At 52.1% G+C, this 20,552-nt stretch overlaps 1 protein-coding gene across 2 annotated transcripts in view; it reads left to right on the top strand.

Annotated features, from left to right (window-relative positions):
- The window catches only part of LOC144762696 (glutathione S-transferase 3-like), a 147,286-nt gene extending 146,920 nt beyond the window's left edge, over nt 1-366 (top strand). For both annotated transcript variants that reach the window (XM_078647937.1, XM_078647938.1), the window contains exon 7: nt 112-366. In XM_078647937.1, the coding sequence (XP_078504063.1) occupies nt 112-234 (123 nt within the window). In that variant the 3' untranslated portion in view covers nt 235-366. The remainder of the gene's footprint in view (nt 1-111) is intronic.
- The last annotated feature ends 20,186 nt before the right edge of the window (nt 367-20,552 follow it).

Raw genomic sequence — 20,552 nt, 5'->3', positions numbered from 1 at the left:
CCAGTCTCTGAGAGAACAAATGTTCTCATTAGTAAAATATTTTGCTTTTAGTTCATCTGCTATTGTTTCATTTGCCTTGATTTCCAACAAGTGTTTCTTTCCCATTTTTAGGCTTACAAGAAAAGAATTAGTAAAATCCCAACAATTGAAAAATTCTTACAACCGGGAAGCAAGAGGAAACCCATACCTGATGATGCGTATGTGAAATGTGTGAAGGAAGTTCTCAGATTCTAGTTAACATCTGCAAAAAAGTTTCATGTCTCTAGTATACCAAAATGCAACTCTTGGATGTAATATTCACATTTTCGTTAAAAGAAAACAGCTGTAAGGTCTACCCAAAACATTATTAAAAAAAACTACAATACACCTACGACTCAAGCACTGAATTATGCAATGTTTTCATTTTTTACTGTTTTATTTCATATGTTGAATTATTTGCTTTTCACGTAATCGAGCACACTTTGGAAGTTAACAGAACAATACCTCAGAATTGTAGTTTCAGATTTAAGTGATGTTGATTGTCATTTGTTGTGCTTGAATCATGGATTCGAGGTTATTAATTCTGACACATTGTTTTAGACCAAGTACATATTCAGACAATTTCGTTTCCCTAATCTAAATTGGCAGCTTTGCATGCAAAGGATTTATGCCATTAGGATTTTGTTACATTGTAGTTCCTTGATGAAAATTACAGCCACCGATCTCCTGTGTTTCTGAATTTCTTTTAATAACTAGCAGACCAATGGCTTTATTCTGAGTTTAGTGGTCCTCCTGCAGGTCGCCACGCCGGCGCTCTATCGGAGGACCGCCAAGCCCAGAGTGAGACCACCCGCCGGGTTACAATAGTAATCCTTGGCAGGCGGTGTCTGTGTAAGGCTCATAGGAGAGCCTTAGACGGGCATTGCTGTGACCACGCCGCAGCACATTCCTGCACGGTGCGGCATGCACCATGTGGTGAATGCTGCACCACGCAGGAACTGTGGTACAATATACAGGGGGCACAACATATGCCTCCCTGAATGCATACCCAGGCCCAGAGGCACAAGGACGCCTGTTAGAGTCCCCTTTGTTGCCTCACCGCCACCTTTTTCATGGCAGCCTCCTTGCCCTGAAAAGGGTGGCGCTGAGGTAACTCAAAATATGCTCGGTGGTGCTGCATATCGGCCTCCGACCACTGCGAGACCGCTGCTGGATCCTCGATCCGCGGCAGTCACATCAGTTCAGTGACAGTCCAACTGCTACACTCGTAATGCAGCACACCTTGCCGCAGTGTGGTGGTGGTCGTACCGCCACGACTACAGCAGTCCTATGGACCACCATAGACTTAATGAGGCTCCAATTTATTAGACATGCAAAGGCCAATTCTCAATGCACATTGGAGTAGGCATAGAACTCTATGAAAATAATAATTTCCCTTCATACCCCTAACTCAACCCTGCAGATTTGTCATGAGCAGAAAATGTGCTGCTTGTTGTATGGTTGCAGTTACTGAGGTATGCACATTAGGTTTCTGTCTTTTGTCTTCGCCAGTTGGATTTTTTCAGGGTTGCTTGACCCTTTCTTTAACCACATAACATATGGCAGTGTTTGGAGATGCATATTCCGTGTTTTATACACTTTTTTGCACTACATTTAAGGGTGTGAGTTTGGCATAGAAACAATTGGGAAGGTTTCTGAACACCCACAAAGGTGACGCTTTGTTGGTGTTTACCACATTTTCCATTGCTGTCACATTCTCTTGGATAACCCTTGTTCCCATCTCTAGTACTAAACTTACATTATGGAAATAACAGCACATTGGGGAATTTTCCATGTTTTTAAATTTCATATGTAGGTGGGCATAAATGTTTGCAGATCTTGATGTTGTAAATCATTATCTTCCCATTTCACTAGGAGATTACGTTTTTTTGTGCCTGAGTTGAACTCTAAATGAATCCTTATGGCTTCTGTGTGTTGAGGCTCATTTCAATGTCTCTGGCGAACAAGTATAAATCATATGAATTTGGGTATTTATGTAAGATGACAAAAACAGCAAGATTGTTCAACGGATGAACTGGCACAGTTAGGTAACAGCAATACAAACCATATGGCTTTCTGTTTAAAAAAAAAAAAAAGAACTGATACTAACTTTACTGCACCTCTACTTACAGCAGCAGGGGGGGGTGGTGTGTCCTGTTCCATCGTTTGCTAACCGGATTCTTCCCAAACCTCTCCTATCACCTGACCATCCCAGTACTGGCATGCAGTGGTCTTGGTTTTATCCCACAATGCTGAACCTGTACCCTGTCTACCAATCTGATTATTACTCAGCAGCGCAGAAGGTGTCCGATGGCTGGTTTGGTGATGCATTTTCCTGTTTTACTTATCAGTGTTTTGTTCTGTCCCCTTTCCCCCATTTTCATTCCCACCCCTGCTGCCCTTTCTTCCGTGTCATGGTGAACGTCGTTATTGGCTATGCTGTAGCTTGATAGTTTTAAAATGTGTGTCAGAAGTATAAAAAAAGTTTTCACTCTTTCATGGTGGCTGACTACGCATCTTCACCTTGCATCATGCTATATAATGCCCATCTTGAAAGTATTTGTTCGAGGCATATGAGCTGCAGATTGTATACTTTTGCATAGATCACCATCTGGTGTTGGGCTAGGATGTTTGCAGTCTGTTTTTGTCCTTGAAGAAGTCTTAGTAGTCACAAGGTAGGTGACTCCTCCCCAGGGGACAACTGTGCGCATGGGCATCAACTCCATCCTTAGATAGTTTTTTTCCGCCATCGGGTTCTGATGTACATTGCTGCGCTCCGGGTCGATATCGGTTTTGAATCCCCCTTCGATGCGCAATTCTCTGTCTTCTCAACCTCCATTTCGACGCAGGCCTTTGGGCCTCTCTGCGCCGACGACGCCTACAGTCAATGGAAAGGACTCCTTTCAAAAAATGCCCCGGGCGTGGTGCTACGTTCCCACACACAGACTTGCACAAGGTGTGCAATTTCTGCCTCTCCCCGGAGCATGAAGAAAAGAACTGCTAGGCCTGTGCATCGTTCAGGTCGAAGAAAACCATCCATGATCGTCGGCTCGACGTCCCGAAATGTCTTGCGGAAGCAGCTCGATTCCAAACATCTTTAGACCAGATCCCGAAATCCAGCAGGAACAATCAGGTGACGAAAAGGATATCTACGTCTCCGAAGCTGAAGAGGAGACAATCACCCCGGCTCCGCAGTCCGTGAGTGCCAAAACCACTCTCCCCAAAAACAAACCAAAGGCCCCGGTAACACCCTTGGCCTCTGGCTCGGGTCGACACCGACAATATACTTCAGACACCTAGCCCTTGGCCCGGGTCTGAAACCGAAACGTAAGCCTCCGACTTGGGCTCGAGTCAACCCTATTCCGGTTCCGGGAAGTCCCCCTTGGCACCGAAGCCACAAGGCAAAGACTCTTCGTCCACGTGGAAGCTCTCAGCGTCGAAGCATAAACACAAAGACTCAGAACCGAAGAAATCTTCAGAGCCAAAAACTACTTCAGACTTCAAAAAGTCGACCGAGCTGAAAAACACATCGGATTCCAAAAAGTCATCCGAGCCGAAAAAGACCTCGGACTCCAAAAAGTCATCAGAGCCGAAAAAGGTCTTGGAGCAGAAAAAATACTCACAGACTCCGTCCAAGGAAGGCTCAGTTCTGAAATCTTCGGCACAAAACAAAGACATTTTGTCCATTCAGCCCGATTTTTTTCGGACCCAAAACAAAAGACCTTGTTTATTGATCCAAGCACAGGCAAACTAGTCGCCAAGCCTCCAAAAAAGAGGAAACTGGACATTTCAGAGGACCCTTCAATACATCCCAAGAGACAGGACATGGGCACTAACACTTCCCCCACCTCCTTCTCCTCCTCCAGTTAATCCACACTTATTGATTTCTCCTCCACACTCCCCACAACCTATAGTTTCACCTGACACATCAGATACTGTTGATGATGTAGGTGGGGATACAGATCCACCAGGGGATGATAATGATTCACATACCATCCCACATAACCTAGACCCTTGGGAGGACTACAATACAGACCCCGACCCACATAACGACCCGGAAGTCTATCCAGCTAAGCCATCACCACCAGATGACAACACTGGGTTCGCACAATTCCTCACCAGAGCTGCCTAATACCATGGGATCCCCTTACACTCCGACCCCCAAGAAGAAGATTTTTTTGCTAGAAACTTTCGCACAATCGCAAAAAACAAGAAGCACCCTGCCTATGTTAAAAGGCTTGATAAGACATGCCCCAGATGTTTTAAAGGACCCAGTTACAGCCAGGGTTCTCAACCCCAGGGTGGATAAAAAATACAAGGCCGCTCCTAATGACCCAATTTATATAAAAGGTCAGATCCCCTTGAGTTCCCTTGTAGTAACTAATGCATGCAAGTGGACAAACTCACAGGGTACAGGCGACACACCACCCCCTGATAAGGAATCTAAATTAATTGACGCATCAGGGAAACGTATCACGTCACAGGCTGCAAATCATTTGTGTATTTGTGTATGCTCATGGAACACCTTCCTGATCAGTACAAGCAATAGGCCAACGATCTTATCCAGGAGTGCAAATTAATTACCAACACCTCCATAAAATGTGAGTTGGATACAGCCGTTACCGCATCTCGCGCAATCAATACTAGTGTCTTGTTGTGCAGACATGCCTGGTTCTGGATTTCCGGATTCAAGCAGGAGGTATGGAGTGCTATTTTAAACCAGCTGTTTGATCAGGAGCATCTTTTCAGGCCTACAGTTGACACATCCCTAGAAAAGATGAAAAAGGACACAGACTGCTAGGTCTAAGGGGGCCTAACAGTTCTCTTCCCATAGAGGCTCTTTTCGCTGCTCTTTCTACAGAGCTGGCTCAAAAACTACAGGTTCAGAACAGCCCTGTTCCTCCTACAAAAGCCCCACTCAAACATCCCCCAAAGGATATTTTCGGGGAGGATACAGAGGCAACAATAATAAAGGAAGAGGTCGCTTCAACAAAAGCCGCACCTTCCCCACCACTAAACCGTGACTTTCCTCCACTTCCCCCCCGATTATTAAACTCCTGTCGTGGGAAATGTTTTTCACAGTTCCTACCTGTCTGGAGTTCCATCACAACAGACAAGTGGGAAAGACCAATTATCCAGTATGGTTATTGCCTTGGACTCACTTCTACCCCCCCAGACATTCCCCCCAGACAGCACAACATCTAACACTTCTAAAACAGGAGGTTCTCTCGCTATTACAAATACATGCAATAGAACCAGTCCCCTTGCCTCACCAAGGCACAGGGGTTTACTCACTTTACTTCCTAGTTCCAAAGAAGGACGGCTCTCTCAGGCCCGTACTGGACCTAAGACCACTAAATCTCTACGTTCAGTCAGACCACTTCCACATAGTCACTCTCCAACAGGTGCGTCCACTAATTCAACAGGGCGACTTTCTCTCCACTCTGGAGCTAAAGAACGCCTACTTCCATATTCCCATCGCTCACAGGAAGTATCTCACATTTGTGGTAGAGGGTCAATACTACCAATTCAAAGTACTCCCATTCAGAGTCACTACAGCACCCAGAGTCTTCGCCAAATGCCTTGCAGTAGTTGCAGCCAACTTACGAAGACAGCACATTCATGTCTTCCCTAATCTGGACGACTGGCTCATAAAAGCCAATTCACACAACAACTGTGTGCAACACACAAACAAAACAATTCAACTGCTTCACAGCTTGGGATTCACAATAAACCTTGCCAAATCCTATCTCCAACCGTCCAACTTACAACAATACCTAGGGGCTACTATAGACACTTCAACAGCTCTAGCATACCCCAAGCCAGTCAGGATTAGCGCCATACAGGCTCTAATCCAAACATTTCAGCCTCAACACTCACTACCAGTGCGAGTGTTCATGCAGTTAACCGGGATGATGACCTCCTGCTTTCTCCTTGTCCCTTATGCAAGACTCCAAATGTTTGGCGCATCAGTGGAACCAGGCTCAAGATCAGCTAACAGATCTGGTGTTGGTGGATGACCGCACCCATCGCTCTCTACAGTGGTGGAACACACAAAACCTTTCCAAAGGGCGGCCGTTCCTCGACCCGGTTCCACAGACAGTGCTAACAGCACACGCATCGCTCACCGGCTGTGGAGCTCATCTTCAAATCCAAACCATCCAGGGCATATGGACCGCCCAACAAAAACAATTCCACATAAACTACCTGGAATTGTTAGAAATCATCTAGCATTAAAATCATTTCAACTCCACCTCCTAGGCAGAGCAGCCCTGGTCTGCAGACATGACAGCAATGTACTAAATACAGAAACAGGGGGAAACTCACTCTCTGCAGCTTTCACACCTAGCTCAGAGCATATGGAGATGGGCCATTCCGCAAAACATATATCTCCTTTCAGAACATCTCCCAGATGTACACAATCCGATAGCAGATCTGCTCAGTCGTCAGATACAGCAGATCCAAGAATGGGAACTTCACCCTCAAGTTCTTCTTCCATTCTTCCGCATGTGTGGTCACCCAGAAAGAGATCTGCTCGCCACACACCAAAACGCAAAACGCCTAACCTTCGCATCCAGGTGTCCACACCCATTGTCCAAAGGCAATTTGCAATGGATGAACTGGTCAGGTAAATTTGCTTATGCTTTTCTGCCTCTCCCACACATTCCGTTAGTGGTTCGGAAACTCAAACAGCATTCAAAAACTACATCTCTCACCCAAGCTTCTCACTCAGAACCATGGAGAGATAAGACATCCAGATCCCAATCAACTAAACCGTGCGATCTGGCACCTGAGGTCTTAGAGTGTGGCTACCTAAATCTTCCGCCAGACTGTATAAATATCATTAAAGAAGCTAGACGCCCTACCACCAGAGCATGCTATGCAGCAAAATGGAAACGATTTGCCATTTACTGCACAAACAACAAGATCAATCCACTAGATGCTTCTATTCAGAACATTATCTGCTAGCTCTTGTATCTACAACAATGTAACCTAGCATATACATCTATTAGGCTACATCTAGCTTCCATAGCAGCCTATCTCCAAAACAGACAACATTTGTCTTTGTTTCGAGTGCCCGCTATCAAAGCTTTTATGGAAGGACTTAAAATAATAATTCCTCTCAGAGTCACGCCCTCTCCAGTGTGGAACCTAAATGTGGTCCTTCCCAAACTCCTTGGTCCCCCTTTCGAACCTCTCCACAAATGCAAAACTACAGTTCCTCACTTGGAAGGTAGCCTTTTTGGTTGCTATCACATCTCTCAGGAGAGTAAGTGAACTCCAGGCATTAACCATAAAAGAACCATTTTTACAAATCCATCAAAGTGGTTCTTATGACTAGCCTTAAGTTTTTACCCTAAGTCGTATCTGTCTTCCATCTCAACCAGTCTGTTGAGCTCCCAGTGTTTTTCCCTCAACCAGACTCAGTGGCAGAACAAGCTCTTCACACATTAGACGTAAAAAGAGCAATACTGTACTACATTGAAAGGACAAAATCCTTTAGAAAGCCCAAACAACTCTTTGTGGCTTTCTCCCCACCTCATAAAGGCAATCCCATCTCAAAGACAGGAATTGCAAGGTGGATTGTTGAATGCATTCAATTATGCTATATCAAAGCAAAACGCACGCTAACCATTCCCCCTAGAGCTCATTCCACACGCAAACTAGGCGCTTCCATGGCATTCTTAGGGAACATTCCCGCAGATGACTTCTGCAAAGCAGCAGCTTGGGCTACAGCACACACCTGCACAAAACACGATTGTGTAGATGTGCAGGCAAAACAACAAGCTAGTGTGGGCCAGGCTGTATTAAGAACACTTTTTCAAACCACTGCAACAGATACAGGTAGCCACCGCTAAGGCGGTAACTGCTGTACAGTCTATGCAAAAGTATACAATCTGCAGCTCATATGCCTCGAACGGAAAATGCTACTTACCAGTATGCATCTGTTCTTGGCATGTAGAGCTGCAGATTCGTATACGCCCACCCACCTCCCCGGATACCTCTATCTGTTCCAGTACTATCTTACTTAGATGCATTACACATGGACATCTCTTTATACCACTTACTACTCCATCGTAACTCTTTGTGGCAAAACAATCTAAGGATGGAGTCGATGCCAATGCGCACAATCGTCCTGGGGAGGAGTCTCCTACCTCGTGACTACAAAGACTTCTTCCAGGACAAAAACAATCTGCAAACATCCGAGCCCAACACCAGATGGCGATCAGTGCAAAAGTATACGAATCTGCAGCTCTACATGCCTAGAACAGATTCATACTGGTAAGTAGCATTTTCCTTGCTATACTTTCAGGATGGCATAGTGTAAATTTTCACTTTGCATCACACAATGTGGTGGCCATCTTGAGAGAATAGAAAACAATGTTTTCTATTTTAAAATGTATCAGAAGTATAAAAAAAGGTTTTCACTCTTTTATGGTGGCTGACTATGCATTTTCACCTTGTATCATTCAATATAATGGCCATCTTGAAAGTATTTTTACTATACTTTCAGGATGGCTGTCGCATAGTGTCAATTTTCACTTTGCGTCACGCAATGTGGTGGCCATCTTGAAAGAATAGAAAACAATGTCTTCTATAGTTTTAATATTGCTGTTCACCACTATTGGCTTTGCCAGTGCTGCACATTTTGAAAGCATCTGTCATTGGCAAACCCTATAGCAGTAACCATCACAATTTCAGCGTATTAAAATGTGTGTTTTTGTCATTAGTTAAGACATCAGAAGCTTTTGTTCTAGGGGGGGGCGTGGCCGAGCAGGTGACCCTTGACCCGGTCACTCCACTACCGCACGGCCCCCGTGTGCCCGGATTCTGCTGCCGCTGCCTGCTTGGCCCTCTTGCTGCTGCCTCTCCTTAGGGCCCCTGCTCTCCAGGCTTGCCCAGGCTTGCCCTCGCTCTCCCCCGCTCCGCTTTCCCGCTCTTTCCAACCCCCCCTCTGCTCCTCGACGCTGCTCTCCTGTGGCCCCGCCCCCTCCTCCTGTCTCCCGCTCCCCATTCGCCGCCCCACTCCCACCTCCCAGCTCCTCCTCCCTCCCACTTGGCCATAAATGTCGGGGAGCGCGCGGCAGTGAGCTGTGACCCTTGACCCGGTCACTCCACTACCGCACGGCCCCCTTGAGCCCGGATTCTGCTGCCGCTGCCTGCTTGGCCCTCATGCTGCCGCCTCTCCTTAGGGCCTCTGCTCTCCAGGCTTGCCCAGGCTTGCCCTCGCTCTCCAGGCTTGCCCAGGCTTGTCCTCGCTCTACCCCGCTCCGCTTTCCCGCTCTTTCCAACCCCCCCTCTGCTGCCCGCCGCTGCTCTCCTGCGGCCCCGCCCCCTTGTCCTGTCTCCCGCTCCTGCCGCCCCGCTCCCAGCTGCTCCTCCCTCCCACTTCGCCATAAAAGGCGGGGACCGCGTGTATGCACAGGGGCCACGCGTAGCGGGCGCGACGATTGTGCGCCGAAGGCACGCCAAAGCCAAGCCCGTCTACGCCCGTCCACGGCTGGAGCGCGCCCAGCGCCAGAACCCCTGGACCCCGCCAGAGCCAGCCAACCCGACTGAGCTACGACGCCGCCACCCTCCACGCACTCAACACCGGCCGACATCCAGCCTGCTACCAAGCCACCCCGAAACGCACCCACGGAGCCTTCACCTGCCACGCCTGCTACTTCACCTACACTCGGTCCTGCACTGCGCCAGCCAAAACAGCCGCCAACAACAACCACCTCAAGTGCATCCTGCTCAACACCCGCTCCATCCACAGGCACGCCGTCGAACTATGGGACCTCCTAGACAAAACGGCACCAGACGTCTCCTTCATGGAAACCTGGATGAACGCCTCCTCAGCCCCCGACATCGCCATTGCCATCCCGGACGGCTACAAGATCATCCGGATGGACAGCGTCAACCAGACCGGAGGAGGCATCACCATCGCCCGCAGAAACACTATCCACATCACGACCAACACCGACGACCCCCTCGCCACCGCAGAGCACCTGCACTTCCAGATTCACACCGACCCCAAGACCACCCTCAGAGGAACCCTCATCTACAGACCCCCGGGACCATGCTGACACTTCAGCGAGGCCTCGCCTCCCCCGACGACATCCTCCTAGGAGACCTCAACTTCCACATGGAGAACGACCAGGACAACCACACCACCGCCCTACTAGACAACCTCGCCAACCTCGGATTCAAGCAACTGGTCAACACCCCCACCCATTACGCCAGCCACACGCTCGATCCCATCTTCTCCTCCAGCAACCACATCTCCTTCAGTCACACCACCGAGCTCCACTGGACCGACCACAGCTGCGTACACTTAAACTTCAGGAAAACAACGACCCACCACCGCCCTCCACAAACCCCCCGAAGATGCTGGAGCAAGATCACCACCGACCGACTCACCACCTCCTTGAGCCTAAACCCTCCCACCGACACCCCCAACGAAGGAGCCCGCAACCTCACACAGTGGATCACTGACTGCGCCGACACCCTTGCTCCACTGAAAAACCTTCCCAGCAACCTCAACAGCAAGAAAGCTGCGTGGTTCACCAACGATCTCAAAGACTCCAAGAAATCCTGCCGTGACCTCGAGAAAGCCTGGCGCCACAACCAGTCAACGGATAACATGACAGCCCTCAAGAACGCCACCCACAAACACCACCAGCTGATCCGCACCACCAAAAGGTCATCCTTCAGAGAACGACTGGACAACAACACCCACAACAGCAAGGAACTCTTCAATGTCGTGAAAGAGCTCTCCAACCCCAACGCCAGCAGCAACGACATCACGCCTTCTCAAGACCTCTGCAACTCTCTGGCCACCTTTTTTCACCGTAAGTTTATCGACATACACGACAGCTTAGGCGCTCAGAACTCGTACCCCACCACCGAACCTACACCCCCCACCACCACCCTGTGCGCCTGGACTCAGGTCAGCACGGAAGATACCACCCACACGATGAACACCATCTACTCGGGCTCCCCAGCTGATCCCTGCCCACACCACATCTTCAACAAAGCCGACTCCATCATTGGACCCAAACTTCGGGACATCATCAACAACTCCTTCATATCCGCCACCTTCCCGGAGAGTTGGAAGCACACAGAGATCAGCGCCCTCCTGAAGAAACCCACCGCAGACCCCTCAGACCTCAAGAACTTCCGCCCTATCTCGCTCCTCCCCTTCCCTGCAAAAGTCATCGAGAAAACCGTCAACAAACAGCTGACAGCCTTCCTGGAGACGAACCGCTCCCTCGACCCATCACAGTCCGGATTCCGAGCGAACCACAGCACCGAGACCGCCCTCATCGCAGCCACCGACGACATCCGGACCCTGCTGGACAACGGAGAAACCGCCGCCCTCATCCTGCTCGACCTTTCGGCTGCGTTCGACGCGGTCTGCCACCGCACCCTGACAACCCGCCTCCGCCACGCCGGGATCCAAGGAAAGGCCCTGGAATGGATCACCTCCTTCCTCTCCGACAGAACCCAAAGAGTCCGTCTCCCGCCCTTCCTCATAGAAGCCACCAAGATCATCTGCGGCGTACCTCAAGGCTCCTTGCTCAGCCCCACCCCCTTCAACGTCTACATGAGCCCCCTCGCAGCCATCGCACGCGAGCACAACCTCAACTCCTATGCTGACGATACCCAACTGATCCTCTCCCTCACCAATGACCCCACCTCCGCCAGAGCCAGCTTCCAGGACGGAATGAAAGACGTCGCAGACTGGATGAAGCTCAGCCGCCTGAAACTAAACTCAGACAAGACGGAAGTCCTCATCCTCTGCCCATCCATCTCCGCCTGGGACGACTCCTGGTGACCCCCTGCTCTGGGCCCCCCACCCAAGCCCACGGACCACGCACGCAGCCTGGGCTTCATCCTTGACTCCTCCCTCACGATGGCCAGGCAAGTTAACGCCGTTACCTTCTCCTGCTTCAACACACTCCGCACCATCCGTAAGATCTTCCGCTGGATCCCCACTGGAACCAGGAAAACGCTCACCCAGGACCTCGTCACCAGCCGTCTGGACTACGGGAACGCCCTCTACGCTGGGACCACCGCCAAACTACAGAAAAGACTCCAGCGCATGCAGAACGCCGCAGCACGACTTGTCTTGGACATCCCCCGACACAGCCACATCTCCGCCCACCTGAGGGTCCTTCACTGGCTCCCCGTCAGCAAGAGGATCACGTTCAGACTCCTCACTCACGCACACAAGGCTCTCCACAACTTGGGCCCCGAATACCTCAACAACCGCCTCACGTTCTACACGCCAACCCGCCAGCTCCGCTCCGCCAGCCTTGCCCTCGCCACTTTCCCACAGATCCGCAGAACCACCACCGGAGGAAGATCCTTCACCTACCTGGCGGCCAAGACCTAGAACACCCTCCCCACCTACCTACGACTCACCCAGGACCATCTCTCCTTCAGGAAGCAATTCAAGACGTGGCTTTTCGAGCAGTAGCAGCCCCCCTTCCCCCCCCCCCCCAGCGCCTTGAGACCCTAGCGGGTGAGTAGCCCGCTTTACAAATACTCTTGATTGATTGGATGTGCATTGTTGAGGCTCCGCGGCAGATGGGGCACTTTCACCTTTTCCAGCGTCAGTCCCTGGCAATAATCAGAAATCCTGAAATCGGAATCCGAGGGGCACCCAACAACGTTAAGTCGCCGCTGAAGCGGAATCGCTATCAGAGAGAACCGGAGCCAACAAGACACCCAGTGAGAGGCGACAAGATGGCGGCGGCTTCGCCTGATGCCCAGAGGGGACAGACGTGACCCGGGTGGCCCAAGCAACGGGGAGGTGAAGCAGCCTCCGCACCCGGTGACGACGCTCTGGGGCTGAGACGCCGCTGCGAACCCCCGCGGGCTGGCCGATCCCAAGGGGCCCCAGCCGCATCGAAGGGAGCGGTCTGATTCGATGAGGTGCACCAGGAGCTGTCCGGGGACGCGGAGAAGAGCCGTGCTGAGGGGCGGCGGGTTGGCGCCGTGCTGTGCGGCATCGGACAGACTGAGTCGGACCGGCGCTTTCTTCCACGCCGCGAGACACCGGAGCACCCTTGGGGCTGCAGTCGCCGAACGGTAACATGGCGTCCGTCAGGCGTGCTGACTGAGCCCTCTCCTGGAACGGGGGTACAGTGAAAAGCAGAGGTGGCCCTGGACACAGTGAGACTCCCCCCCCCCCCTGTCCCCCCCCCCGGGCTGCCCGAAGCCGGGAAGGGCGCGGTACACACCCCCACCACCGAGGCCCAACGGAGCTCATGCCTGACCTCAAGATGGCGGAGTAGTACCGCATCAACCTGCCAGCAGCCCAGGGATACGATGTGGGAGGCCCGGTCTTGACCCCTACAGACCGCACGTCCCACCCTACAGCAGCACCCTCGGGCAGGGTGGAAGATATAACGCAAAGCCAGCCCACGTCGGCCCAGCCCCACGGTGTGACCACCCGCTCAACCCTGCGGCGTGAAGACGGAGAGAAGGGCCCCCCCCCGGATCGCGGGGCGGGAGTTCACGCACTAACTGGCAGTGCGAACAGAAGACACCGTGGCCCTATGGACAGTGAGTGAGGGCTGCCAGACACCGGGGGGAGCACGTGATACCCCCGACCGGACTGCTGACCGGCCTTAGAGGGATGCCTGGGCCAGAGATTCCCCCACCCCCTTGCCAACCTATCGGGTGCACCACCAGCAGCCACACGCACATTCCAAGGAAGTATACCGGTGTGGACAATAATAGACAACACACAGGAGGGATATAGCACCCACGCCGGGCTCTCCCCGCGGTGGGACTCACTTGGTGCCCACCCCTGACCACAGACGGGGGAGTGACCCTCCTGGGCCCAGCAGCTGGAATGCGCGCCTCAACCGGCCACCCAGATAGAGGATAGAGACTATTCAGACCCAAACCGGAGGAGCCATGAACCAGCAACGATGCCCGCCGGGCCCAGTAGTGCGACAAGCGGCTCTTCAACCTTCCAGGTGGCACATGGGGAAACCCCGACACACGCAAACCACCGTGGTCCCAGAGACAGCATCAGAAAATATGCCGCATCCCAAGACTAGGACTACGTCGACCACGACCCCTCCGGACCAGTCTATATCGGACAAGCTGGACCACGTTCTGGCCGCCATTGAATAATCCCGAGTGTCTATGGAAGAAAGGCTGCGCTCTCTCGCGACAGACGTCGGCCTCGTCAAGGACGATCACCGGAGATTGGCAGACAAGGTCAACGAAGGGGGAAAGATCATAGCGGACCTACAACCTATGGTGAAGGACCAACAAAAGACGATCAATGCTGTCCTGACCCGCCTCTCCACAATGGAGGAGAGCACGGTCGACCTGGAGGGGCACCCAAGACACTGTAATATACGGGTCCTGGGCCTGCCGGAAGGTATCAAGGGACAAGACCCGGTGGGCCACATGGAGACATGGGTGAAATCCTTCACCCCGGAGACCGACCGCTCGGCGTTCTTTTCCATTGAGCGCACCCACCGAGTTCCAGCGCGCAAGCCCCGGCCAGTAGCGCCGCCCCGCCCGATGCAAAATTCCTGCATTTTAAAGACTGGGATGCAGTGCTCAGAGCCGCGAGACGATCTGGCCCCCTCCGGGTCGAAGACAAACAAGTGATGATGGTCTTCCCAGACTATGCCCGGGCGGTGCAGCAGCAAAGGTCGCTCTTCCTGGAGGTAAAACGAAGGCTTAGAGCAAACAACATCCAATACTCCCTGTTATTCCCCGCCAGACTTAGAATCATCTACAAGGACTCTACCTTATTTTTTACGTGCGTGAAGGAGGCAAGGGTCTGGGCGGACATGCACTGTCCGTGGCTACCAGGGCCCGGACCTGAGCTTGGGCAGAGACACCGGGCACCACGACTCAAGAAGCAAAGCCAAAGCAGTAGGCGCAAAGGCAGGAACACTATAGCACGCAGACCCACATATGACTCTCCGGATGTGGAGCAAATTATGCAAGAACGCCGGGAAGTCCTACGAGCAGTCTCATCGCTACAGGCCTCGCCGCGCTCGGATGGCGTGGATGGGGCCCCGCGGCTGTTCTCCTCCGCGGGGGAGGACGACAGCGACGAATCATCGTCCAAAGGAGGTTCGGTCACCCAGCCACGAGTTACGCCCCAGACTGCAGATCTCATAAACTAAGGAGCGTGCAGAGCCACAAGATGGAGTATGCCATAGCAGCATTGCTCCCAACCTCTGGCAGCGCATACATGTAGGGGGTCCCTATTTACAGGTAGGCCAGGGACCCCTACTGCACAACTGTAGCTCACCCAGGGCACGCGCACCGCATTGCTCCACACTTCTCAGGGACCAGATGACTCACATTGATCCTACACAGACCCGTCCGAGGACCCCCTCGCATGCACGCACCACCACCCCATGGTTGCGAATTGTTAGGTGACGCTCTCTTCCACCTGGAGGGTTAGTTTGGACGTATCGCTTCCGGCGATTGGTCCCCTGTATTGGGACAGTTTCCCGACCCCAGTTCTCAGTTTACCCACCCCATACACCATGACCTCTAGTTACTTCCCATATTTAGGGCAGGGGCTTATACCTACCACCTCGCACAACTTCGCGCGATACACCCATCAGCCAGGGATAGGAGACTCCACTCAAGCGGAGACCGTGCGCTATCCTGACACAGCATTGCACCTACCATGGCACATACAGACGTAACGTTTTTAACTCTAAATGTGCGGGGGATGCACACGGCCAGAAAACGCTATGCGATATATGCATATATTAAGCGGCAACAGGCGCAGATCATATCCCTTCAAGAGACGCATCTCACGAGGGAGGAACTGGGTAAATTCCAGAAGAAATGGCGTGCCATTTTTTGTGGCACCACATACTCCGCCTTCGCAAGAGGAGCGCTGATCTGGATTCGGCCCGGAGTACTCTTCCGTAAACTTGGCAGAAGAGTGGACCCAGAGGCCGCCATGCACTGCTGGAGGTGTTATTAGACAGGCAGCTCATCCTTATAGGCAGCATCTATGCCCCGAATACAGATCAGACACTATTCTGGGGGGCACTGACGAGCACCTTAGCGGGATTCACACAGTCCCCGTGGATATTGGGAGGGGATTACAATTGCTCCTTAGACCTGGCCTGGCATTAGATAGGTCCCACCCCCCCACCAAACACTCCCCAGCCCACGCACACACAGCTGCATTCCGGGCCTGGGCGGCCCACTGGTCCCTCACGGATGCATGGCGACATATCCACCCGGCCACCAAAATATATCCCTTCCACTCGATACCCCACAACTTACGAATCCGCTTAGACCGCTTTTTATGTACACAATCTCTCCTGCCACGCATCAGACACTCAGACTACTTGGGCAGAGTTGTTTCGGACCACGACGCGCATACAGTGTCCCTCGCATGGCGCCCACCCATACCCCCGAACCCTACATGGCGTCTCCCTAAAGACTGCCTTCTGGACCCGGCGTTCAAAAATGAGCAAACCGAAACCATCCAACACTACTTTGCAGAAAACAGGGGCACTGCAGCAACTAGGTCCCTAGAATGGAATGCTTTTAAAGTAGTCTTAAGGGGAGCATGCATCAGACAAATCACAGGAGTGAAGTAGACCTTAGAGAGGGGGGTGCACACTGCAGAACAACAAGAGGTGCAGTTATCTAAAGTGGCTGATCAGCGAGAGGTCCCCGCACGCAACTAGCGGAGGCCAAAACCAAATATGAGGAGGCTTGTGCCGATTTGCAGCGCTATAATTTTCGCACCTACACTACTAGAGCCCACAATGAAGGGAACCGTGCCAGCACCCTACTAGCATGGCTCATCCGCCGGGACACGCTACCACAACCGGTCAGCGCCACGGGGGAGATAGTATACGTGCAAGCAGACATATTATTGGCCTTTCATGACTATTGCACCATGCTGTACAGGGAACCAACCCCAGACAGGGGAGGACCACATCCAACAAATACTACACACAGACGCTATAGCCCAAATCACAGACGAGGAACGCACAGAGCTCGATGTCCCGATAACAGTGGCGGAGATCAAACTCGCCTTTCGCCGTCTAGCTAAACACAAGGCTCCGGGTCATGACTGTTTCCCGGTAGAGCTCTATGCCACATTCTCCCAGCAGCTAGTCCCACAACTTGACACGGTCTTCCGGGAGGCAATAGAGGTGGGCCTACTCCCCAGTCGATGCGAGCATCCACGCTAGTGACGTTCCCCAAACCCGACCGGGACCCTTTGCTCCGTACTTCCTACCGGCCAATCACCCTGCTGTCCACGGATTGCAAAATTCTAGGGCGAATCCTAGCAGACAGGCTCGTGGAAATTCTTCCTCGGCTGATCCATCCGGATCAGTGGATTCGTCCCCGGGAGAAATACCTCCCAGAATCTACGCCGACTGTTCCAGGTCCAGGACGGGGTACGAGATAGGTTCCCACGGGCAGCGTGCCTCATGCTGGACCTTGAGAAGGCGTTTGACACCCTGGCGTGGCAATATCTTTTCAGGGTACTACGGAGGGCGGGCGTAGGACCCCACTTTCTCGCATATACACGGCTGTTATATACTAACATCACTACAAGGGTACGGATAGGCCGCTCAGTCTCCTCTCCCATCCCGATCATGCGCGGTACACGCCAGGGGGGCCCCCTGTCCCCCGTCATTTTTGCAATTGCAATGGAGCCACTGGCAACATGACTGCGGGAGGTGGGCCAACAATGGGGCATCCTGTTGGGGGGGCGCATGCACTGCATCTCCCTCTACGCGGATGACCTCATTTATGTCAGGGACTTTGCTGCGGACCTTACCACCATCTGGAGCAGGCTCTGAGATTTCGAGGGGGTTGCGGGATTACGAGTGAATTGGGAGAAATCCTCTATCTACCCCCTACACCCGAATACCCCGCACAGGGAAATTTGTCTGGGAGATGCCTCACTGGCATGGACGGGAGATTCCCCGCGATATTTAGGAATCACTCTACCATGAGCCCCGGGACCTCTTGGAGGGCTATCATTACCGAGCCCTCCAGGGCCTTAAAGGCCAAATGGGCTTCTGGAGGACTCTGCCCTTGGCTCCCATCGGGAGGGTAGCCTTATCAAAAATGATCATGGTGCCCAGGCTCCTCTACTACTTTGCAAATATCCCAGTTGTTCCAACACGAACCTTCTTTCAGGAGTTGAACTCATTACTAATCTCCCTGATCTGGGGGCGGAGCTGCTGCAGAGTTGCCCTGTCGACCCTGCAGCTGCCTCGCGATAGGGGAGGGATGGGCGCCCCTTCATTTGAAGCCTATTTTTGGGCGGCGCAGCTGCAGTGGCTATCGCGCTGGACCGCACAGCGTAACCTGGGAGAAACTGTGGCCCAAGGCGGGCAGCTGGCGGTCCCGGAGTTGACCCGAATACTACTCCCGGGCACAAAGCCCAACCCGGCTCATCCGCTGTTGGTTAAGGTGGCCAGGTCCTGTACAATGCGGATTCACTTCATGTCCAAGGGGACGCCGGTATATTCCCCATTGCTGCCTCTGGCAGGACTCCCAAAAGGGTCTGAGTTTTACACCGCGAGAGAACTTAAGGTCTGGACCGATCACCAGCTCACCGAAACAGAGGCCCTGTTTACCGACGGTCAACTGGCCTCGTTTACAGACCTGACCGAGGAGAGAGGGCTACCGCCCAGCCAATTCCTGCTACATCGGCAACTGGTGGCGGACTGTAGGCGGACCTGGTATCTCAGGGACAGGGAATTTGCGACTCACCCGGTGTTACACACACTACTTCATATGGGAGCGGGCAGACACCATATCACATGGATATACAAATCCATCATTGAACTCACACAGGTATCGCTATCGAGATTGCGGCTCTGCTGGGAGGAAGATATAGGACGTAACCTTCATGACAAGGAGTGGCTGACGGCCCTAGAACATCACAAAAAAGTGTCCCGCAACCAACGATTCAAAAATGTTCAGTTTAACATATTGCACCGCGCTTACCTCACACCGACACGGCTTCAGCGCTTTTACCCGACATCCCACTTTGAATGCCCCCGATGTAATACACCAGATGCCCCATTCATTCACATGTTTTGGACATGCCCTGGTCTACAAACTCTTTGGATGACGGTACACACTACACTGCAAACAGTCACCGGCCTAACAGATTTCCACACGTGGGAGGCCTGCACCCTAGGCATCTTTAAGCGTAACAAACAAAAGAAGGTGGAGACCAAATTTGCGCTACTGGCTATATTGTTAGCAAAACGCAGCATAGCAATGCACTGGTGCGCGACTGAGGGTCCCCCAATAGCAGCTTGGTGGGGGGAGGTAAAGAAATGGGCCGCAGCCGAGGAAGACCTTATCCGCCAAGAGGAAGCCCGCGGCATACGTCGGCGTCCTATCTCCTTAGAATGGGCGACACTCCTACATAATTTTCAGCAAGCACAAACTGCTGGTACTGACCCAGCGCAGGACCCGCGAGTGACACCAGGCTCACACGTCCCCTCACCAGTCCATGCGCGCTCCCCCCTGCCCCACCAACTCCCCCCCCCATAGGCCACCTTCTTGGATTCGCGACATCGCTCGGCATGGAGCACGGTGACTGAAGTTCGTGGATCGACACGGAGCCTCACCACTCTGGCTCCTCTCCTTTACGACCCCAAGTCCCCACCTCCCCCCCTGACCCTGTACTCCCCTGGTTTTGAGTCCCCTAGTTTAAGTTAGAATCTGGATTACCATTTCACAACACCTGTTACAAGGGACTTTGAGCTAGAGACTGTTATATGAGCAAGAGAACTGCGGTGCTCATACCACCGAACGTTTTTTAGATACCTCCTGACATCTCTGGCGGAAGCGATGGGGAGGCACCCCCTCCATCAATTACTAAGCCACTTCCTTGATGAAATCCTTCACCACCGCTAGTCATGATAATAGAACTCATTAAATGTAAAACACAGCAGTTGAGAATGCTTACTGTATGACATGTATGAAGTGTGAAATCCAATAAAAAGGTTTACCAAAAAAATCTGAAGCTTAAGTTCTAGTAGAGTGGTAAAGAGAATAGCAAGAGAGAGATAAAGAGCTGACTACGGGCTAAAACCAAGGTAAAGGACCCTCCAAATTGAGCTGAATCATTTCTGCCTCTCGTGTTTTACCTCCATATCTGGAGGCCTTGGATTCGGTACTCTGCGATTGGTGCAAACTGGGAAACTTAATGCTTCTGTCCATTTTGCAAAGTAGAATGGTTCACTACTGCATCGGTCTGGCTTGCTGGAGTAAAACGTATTTGTATTTAGCGCTTCAACCTACACGTTTGCCATTTCTAAGCACTGAAGCTTTACATGTGATACTATTACCCAATGTAGTGTTATTCCATTTGCTAACCTTGGGAAGCTGAGACTTGATATCGTATTTGAGATCTGCAACTCACTGAATATGTCAGAATGGAGTACTTCACTCCCTGAGCCATACTGCCATCTAAAAGGCCCTCATGGAGGGTATCCCCATATTGTTCACTTTATACCGGGCCTGAAAGTTTGCTTTAGAGT

Source organism: Lissotriton helveticus, chromosome 6, assembly GCF_964261635.1.
Source record: "Lissotriton helveticus chromosome 6, aLisHel1.1, whole genome shotgun sequence".
Classification (NCBI taxonomy): Eukaryota; Metazoa; Chordata; class Amphibia; order Caudata; family Salamandridae; genus Lissotriton; species Lissotriton helveticus.
The sequence above is the reverse complement of the archived record's forward strand: the minus strand, read 5'-3'. Positions and strand labels throughout refer to the sequence as shown.